This window comes from Hypomesus transpacificus, chromosome 24 (genome assembly GCF_021917145.1).
Source record: "Hypomesus transpacificus isolate Combined female chromosome 24, fHypTra1, whole genome shotgun sequence".
NCBI classification, from domain to species: domain Eukaryota; kingdom Metazoa; phylum Chordata; class Actinopteri; order Osmeriformes; family Osmeridae; genus Hypomesus; species Hypomesus transpacificus.
Genome location: NC_061083.1, coordinates 5,528,196 through 5,535,975, shown reverse-complemented (window position 1 = coordinate 5,535,975; position 7,780 = coordinate 5,528,196). Strand labels below are relative to the sequence as shown.

At 43.1% G+C, this 7,780-nt stretch overlaps 1 protein-coding gene across 3 annotated transcripts; it reads right to left on the bottom strand.

Annotated features, from left to right (window-relative positions):
- Nucleotides 1-217: 217 nt before the first annotated feature.
- Nucleotides 218-3,604, bottom strand: LOC124486552 (beta-1,3-galactosyl-O-glycosyl-glycoprotein beta-1,6-N-acetylglucosaminyltransferase-like). Of its 3 annotated transcripts, none has more exons than XM_047048242.1 (2): nt 3,408-3,604; nt 218-2,169 (listed from the first exon to the last, which is right to left on the bottom strand). In XM_047048242.1, the coding sequence occupies exon 2, from the start codon at nt 1,930-1,932 to the stop codon at nt 643-645; it is 1,290 nt and encodes a 429-aa protein (XP_046904198.1). In that variant the 5' UTR covers nt 1,933-2,169; nt 3,408-3,604; the 3' UTR covers nt 218-642. The 3 variants fall into 3 exon arrangements, with proteins under 3 accessions (XP_046904198.1, XP_046904200.1, XP_046904199.1); XM_047048244.1 differs by lacking the exon at nt 3,408-3,604 and adding an exon at nt 3,022-3,109; XM_047048243.1 differs by lacking the exon at nt 3,408-3,604 and adding an exon at nt 2,830-3,015.
- Between the last annotated feature and the right edge of the window lie 4,176 nt (nt 3,605-7,780).

Genomic DNA, 7,780 nt, shown 5'->3' with positions numbered 1-7,780 from the left:
CTGACATCCTTTGAGTCTTTCAGGATGCCTGTGTGTGTGTGTGTGTGTGTCTGTGTGTGTGTCTGTGTGTGTGTATATACAGTACTGGAAGCCCACAGTGCCTCACATTAAGATGATTCGAAAGCTATATGACATTAAGGTAAAATACTATGTGTTCATCAGTTACCCATATCAAACTAAGAGCTGTGAAAGAGTAGAGCCAGTATCTTTAAACGTAATTAATCATTTATTTGTGCATTTGTTCACGGTAAAATAATCAAGATATTCAGTAAATTTACCATCAGAACTATAAATGATGTGGTGTCTCTTCCTTAAATATGCAACCCAACCAAACAAAGACATCCTTCCTGAGTATATGCAAGAATTAAACCCCCAAAAACTTACAAAACAATATGTACAATTATTCTCCTTGTAATAACAACAATCTTCCGTTGTATCACTAGCTTCAGTAGTGCTTAAATAATTTAAAAAATAAAGAAAAATGCTCACTAGTGCTCACCAAATAGGTTACTTATTTGCTCCACCCGGATGGGAAACAGCCACGCAAGAAATTCGAACCCCATTGTCCTTTAAGCGTTTTTTTTTGTGTTCCTTCTCAACCTTTAAGTTTGTCTGCTTTGCCGCGCTGTAGAACCCCAAAGCTCAGTGTCTCATGAAGGTCAGGGCCTTATTTCGAAGGTGCTTCTCAAGACAGTGGACAGCCACGAGATCATCGTCCACGTCGAACTTGTTGGCAAACAAGTGATGCTGCTGCAACATCCACCAGAGGTCCCCTGCCCCGTACACGCACACGGACCTGACGTGGTGTCCCTGGCAGGGCGGGTACACGGCTTCCTTGGCCTCCTCCGCACCCTCATGCCACTGCCACTTCACCAGCCTGGCGATGGCCTGCAGGTCGGAGGTGTCGAACTTGACGCTAGGCCTCTGGCTGCCAGGCACCCTGGGCATCCTCTGGATTGTCGCCCACAGGAACTCATCCGGGCTGTAGGTGTCTTCAGCCCATTTAAGCAGCTCCAGGACCCTGCTATCTGTCAGAACGTGCTCTACGAAGCCCCGCGTCACTACTATGTAGGCCCCCCCTGATTTGATGGGCAGGTTGAAGGGAGGAGGCGACTTGTCCACTTCCGTTCTCTGCACCTGCCCGTCTACCACCGTGTGGACTTTTTTCCAGCGCCCCTCCTTAGAGCCCCCGTTCTCTGACTCCATGCTGTTCCGACCCTTCAGCGCCTTCAGGCTACGCACCATCTCCAGGTTGGTCTTGATGGGGAAGTCCTGACCACACAGGTTGACAAAGTACTTCCACGAGGCGCTGATGTTGTAGAGGTCGCGCATGCAGTTGATGTCGGCCTGGACGCGCGACCACCCTGCGTAGACCACCCTCACCGGCCGGCTACACAGGAAGACGTTCTGGAAACAGGAAGTGATAGAGGTGACGGCGGCCAAAACGGAGGCCGGCGCCTTGGTGTCTACGTGCACGCAGTAGAAGTTCTGAGGGGCGTAAATGGACCTCAGGAGCCTCTCAAAGTTGTGCACCTTGTGGTGGACAACCAGCGAGAAGGCAATAGGAAACTCTGCCTCCTCGCGGCTCAAGGGAAAAGACAGGTACTTCCTGGAGGACAGGAAGGTGCCGCAGTCCTGGCTGACGTTTAAGAAGTGATCGTCTGAGAGGCGTGTGTGTTTCCGAAACAGTCGCTCCAAGCTGAGGAGTTTTGCCTGCTCCACGGCCTCCGGCTCTCCTCTCAGGATGGCGTCGCAGTTGCAGGTGCCCTTGGAGCTGAGGTTGGCGTCAGTGTAGTCCCACCAGGTATCTTGGTGCCTGAGGTGAGAGGTGAGCTCGTTTGGACCTGTGAACAGCATCCACACGGCCATGGAGACCAGCGTCACAGGAGGCATGAGCCAACAGCATCTTCGTGGGGAGAGGACCAAAGCCATCCCAACAGAAACCCTTCAGAGTCTCACCGCTGCCTCCTGTGCTTGTTGTTTATCTAGTTATGTATTAGTCTGTATAGTCAAGGGATCTGTAGCAACTACACAGTCGCGTTCACAGAAGAGGCTTAACTGGGAGTCGTTGGAGATGCCTAGTTGCTAGTTGACCATCCAGGGTGTCGATTGGTGCAGACAACAGCTGCTCTGCACTGGAGCAAGTGACTGTGTCTGTACTTTCTGAATCTGTAGGAGAGAGAAATGTAGTGTTACAGGTGGAAACCAAGTGAGTAGAATGTTAAGATAGTTTACAGTATCTTATTAAAAATGAATAAAACTGAATGCACACAAAAGAAACATTATTTTTTGAGGGGGATTTATACCAATACCAATCTTTTAAATTGTGTGTAGTCTATGGGTATTCACATACAATTCTACAAGTGCTGAATAATATTATTCACATCTGGCTTAGTACCTTTGCGGGCACAACTCAAGTCCTACCGACGACTTTATTAGGTGCACACCTGTTAAACTACTCCGAAGCCAATTACGCAAGATCAAATAGACCTGCAATGGTGGGACTGCATATTCTCTTCATGGATGTACATCCAAGAAATCTGCCGCAACTGTTATATGCGTGATGTCATCATGTCAATACGGACAAAATTCTCTGAGGAATGTTAACTACACCTCTTGGGGACAGTCGTTGGACTTTGGTCAAATAAGGCGAAACCCACCAACCGGGACGTTAGAATACTTGAAATGTTTTCGTTTTAGTCCGTGGTCTGTACTGCAAAAGCTGAGATTTGATACGGCGGTAGATTTGTGCTAAAACGTAGGCATAACATTTTTATAATGAAAAAATAAAAGAAAGTACAATAACATATAAATTGTTAATTCTCTTACCAAAAGCATGGTTCACATAGTCGATCTAACCAGCTACGTAGACAGAAACAGTTCAAATGTAATTACTTAAAATAATAAATAGGCTACGCATACCTAATGAAATAGCGGCAACTTAATACAGTGAAATGTTTCTACATTTGTGGAATTGTTAAGACTGGGCTTTGTGCGCGTTCCCGAAAACAGCTAACTCACCGCCTATCCGGCCCTGCTCCTGTCTATAGCCACAATGGAAAAATTGTAGGCAGTCACAGACTTGGGTAAATCGTTTTGGTTTTTTATTCATACTGAGGAATCATGGGCATTTAGTTAGCCTAGTTAATGGTTACATATGCTATGACTCATTTAAGACTTAACAAAAAAAACCGATTCAAATGAGAGTTTGCATATTTCGAAATAGTGTTATAAAATCATTCAGATTGGGAAATTGACCCATGTAGGCTAATGCTCCGTTTAATAATCTTCATGAAGAACAGCAGAATTAAGATTAGTAAAAACATTGTCAATAAAATTGTAGGCAGAACTCACAATCTAACTCAATCACAATGGCAATTAAATATAATCAGTTGTAGCCTACTTACAGGTAAGTGAAAGTCGGATGAATTGAACCATGAAAAACAGATGTGCTGCCCGAGTCGACATTGAAATAGAATGATTAACAGATTGCTATGGAGATCTAGCCTAATCGGCTCCGGGGAATTTACTAAATAGGCCATAGGCTACATCGTTTAAAGTTTGCAAACTCATAGTTGCTTATCGGATGTATTACATAGGTATAGGTTCCTACACGTATTAGGGCAATATATTATATACACTGACTTTTAGCGCCAACTTGTGGTGACTAATATACGCCTACCATTGAGTGGTGCTGAAAGATGGAGACACACAGCCTTTGAGAAACAGTTTCCGACAGACGCTTATAGGGGTAAGCGGTTTGGCACAGTCGAGCTGACATTTCGTTTGAACCCTTTTAGATCATACCAGAGCCTGTTTAAGGAGAGCCTGCCCACTCCTTATTACAGTTTTTCTCCATTGCTTTGGCTCAATTCTTGAAACAGAAATTACATTCTCAAAGCTCCACGTGCATTTAGCGAAATAGCCTAGGTTCAGCACAACTACATAGATCACCTTCAAAAGGTCATATCTCACCCAAAACAGTTAACTCATGCTTCAAAACCAAATCATTTTCTCATATAAATAGTCAGTGCCCCCAAAATGAAAAGTTCCTTCTCGATTGCTTTGGCTCATCTCTCGAGAAAAAAGAGAACATTCTCAAACCTTTAAATACATTTTCCAAAATAACCCAGATGGTTCAGCAAAACACCATGGAACACCTGCAAAGGGTCATCTCTTTTCTAAAACAGACATCTTATCAGTCAAAACTAAATCCTTTTCTCATACAAATAGTCAGTGCCCCCGAAATGAAAAGTCCCTTTGGCATTGTGTAAACACTGCAGGTCAAAATGTTTAGATGTTTTGTCAGTATGGCAGTGAACCTCAGAAATATCCCTTATGTGCACTGTGCTACAGTTACTGTAGTAGATGTTTTCTTTCCAGAATACAAGGTGTCTCAATCTACATTTACATTTATTAATTTAGCAGATGCTTTTATCCAAAGCGACTTCCAAGAGAGCTTTACAAGAGTGCATAGGTCACTGATCATAACAACGCGATAGCCCCAAACATTTCGGGTAGCCAAAACATGAAGCATACATTGTGAAAAACCCAAATACAGTAAGTGCCAAAGACAAGAACCATAAGAGCATGTAGCCAAACAAGTTACAACGAAACAACATGAACCTCAAAAGTGCAAGAGTGTACCTGTAGAAAAGCAAGCAACAATTCTGTAATGTATGCTTCATGTTTTGGCAAACCACAATGTTTTTGGGGCTATCTCGTTGTTTAGGATCACTGACCTATGCACTTTTGTAAAGCTCTCTCTTGGAAGTCGCTTTGGACAAAAGCGTCTGCTAAATGAATACGAGTTAAATGTAAATGTGTATCAAACAGAAAAAAGATTGCAGCAATTCAAGAGTAGCCTACAAGGTTTCACATCACATATTGCACTTACACTGCCATGGAAATTGTTACTGTAATTGCCATACATCATGGTTACTGTAAAATGTGTACAGCACAATATACTTTCATACAATACTGTAAGCACATCAAAACTAACATTATGTATAACCTACACTAGTAGTATGAGTAACCACAGTAAGTTTCAGGCAAGTGAGACTTTCCTAGTCAGAGTTACCAGGGGGTGCATTACAGTAAGCCTGGCATGAAATGCACCCCCTCTATTGTCTGTTCTGTATATCCCAGCATCAAATGATTCTTACGTATTGTACACTGAGGGGACTAGTATAAGTAACCTCGGTCATTTTCAGGCATGTGACCCTTTCCTAGTCAGAGTTGCAGAGGGTGCATTTAATGGCAAAAAGGAAACACATACAGTGAGAAAGTAAAGCAAAGCTGGAGTTTCACTAGTTGTCGTCCTCACTCTCCTGCTCATCCTCGCGCTCCTGTCTGTCTGGCCACAGATTTCATTGACATCACATTTGATGTTTTCCCTTGCGATGTAACAGGGGAAGAATCGTTGTGCATGCCGCAACAATCCCCTAGACTGATCGGCTGTGAAATCATCACAAGCAGCATCCATTGTCTGGAGCAGGGAGCTCTGGTTTTGAGCCCGATGCTCATAAACCCTCCACCTCCATGCAGAAAAAACCTCCTGGATAGGACTAAGGAATGGGGAGTCAGGTGATAAGAGCACCATCAGCATTCTTGGATGGGCAGTGAACCCTGATGAGTGGGCGACGGTGGAAGCTTACATTGTCCCACACAATGACAAATGTAAGAAAGTGAGGCCCTACCAAACCCCTCTCATGTAAAGGGATAAGATCGGAGTGCAGGCAATCCAAGGACACAAGGAGTGTCTGGGTATTGTATGGGCCAAGACTGGGAATGTGGGTGACTACACCATTCTCTGAAATGGCAGTTGATGTCGTTGATAAATCTCAGGTTTGATTATAGTTTTTGCATGTTAAACATGGATTACAGGTCAAAAGTTGAATGAACGAGTACTTATGTCCTTTCGATTTTCTTACAGGGTATAAGTTGTTGTTGCCCATAACACGCTAGCATTCTGCTAACAAATGTTGATTGGTTATTCTAAAACTGGTTGTTCCCATCCTTCATTGTGATTGGCTATATCGCGTTCCATGCCGTTGTAAAATCCAGTATAACCTCACAGGTTGTCCTCATAACATTCTTTAACATTCCATATTACTGCGCATCGAATATTTCAATTGAAAAAGACGGCAAAGATGTCCATCTGGCTGTTGCGTGGCAACGATTTATGTAGGAACTATACTTTGCAGTAGCGGAAGAATTACGGTTTATTATTAAACTATTTTGTTTCTAATTGTTTTTATTGATGAAACCATATCAAATATTTGTAGTAACAGTTTTAGAAAAGCAATAAGCCCCGCAAGTCCGTGGTTTAGGCTGATTTTAGAACAGGTAAGGGGGTTTTCGGCCCTCCGCTTCGCGTCGTGCCTAACAACTCCCCTTACCTGTTTTAAAATCAGCGTAAACCACGGCCTCTTGGGGCTTATTGCTTAAGTGAAAGATGGCTACGACCAGAGCCATAGAAAAAAAACTTTTTCTATGGCTCTGGCTACGACCAGAGATCCCGCTGGATGGCATCCGAAGTAGAACCAGAATGTCAGAGCATTAGCAACATTAGCAACAACATTAGCAAGCCAAAACTCTTTCTAGCATGTGCATTGACAGGGAGAGCCTAACCTGTCAGCTGAGTTGTCGATGCCTCGAGAGTAAAATGGAAGTGGAAGTGGAAGTCGTAGGATGTATATGACGTCGATGCCATTTCCAAAGGCTTTTTAGAACAGAAAGGCGACTTTAAAAAAATTCGAACACCCAGTGGTGTGTATTTCTTTTGCCTCCCCTTTCGATTTCAGAATTCAAATTACAAGACAAAAAATTACATCCTGAGAAAAGTGGATTTTGAGGGGTATAGCTCCATAGATCTCCATTCATTCTGCACTCGACCGTTAGCGCCTCATATGGAACTTGAGTGGAACTGCAACCAGTTCAGAGCCCGGAAGTTTCCCGAGAGTGGGAGTTCTCTCTTTATTAGACATTCTAAAACTGTTACTGTTACTGTTAATTCTCTGATCATACCAGTTGAGGATGCCAGATGTGCTAAGACCGGTACTGGATAGCGGTAGTATTACATTTAATAGTCAAATTATTAGTTAGCCTACTAGAAAACCCCAAATTGAGATATTAACTATTCGAATATTTACCGGTAGCTTAACAAATAAATAGTCACAAGTTTCCAAAACAATTTTAGCTCATTTTGAGGATAAAACGACTTGCAACTTGTCATTCAAACCATCATTATTGCAATATTGTCATTATTGCACCAATAATCATTTCTACAGTAGACCCCCTGAGAATAAGGTGGATAGTAACCAACGTGAACAAACATTGTTGCTCCACGGCATCGTATTCTGAGGAAATATACCCCAGCTATGATTACCAAAATAAATGTATTTTGTTTAGACAAGAGCATTTCATGGCAGGCCTTGTTTTCCATTTGATGCAAATGCCATGCACACTCTGCTAACTGTGAGGGAAGTGTCACATGCCTGGAACTTAATCTGGTTACTCTTCCCCTCGTTGTTATGATCAGTGACCCATGCACTTTTGTAAAACTCTCTTTTGGAAGTTGCTTTGGATGAAAGCAACTGCTAAATGCATTAATGTAATGTATGTGATCTAACTGTCTAGGCCGCGTGAGGGCGCCAACAATCTACATGACTGAACTGACTGAATGTGCCGTGATCACGAGTTGGAGTAGTTCTATGGGGAGGCATAGAACTACAGCGCAATGATGCATCTTGTCATCACCGCACGATCAGTCATAGTA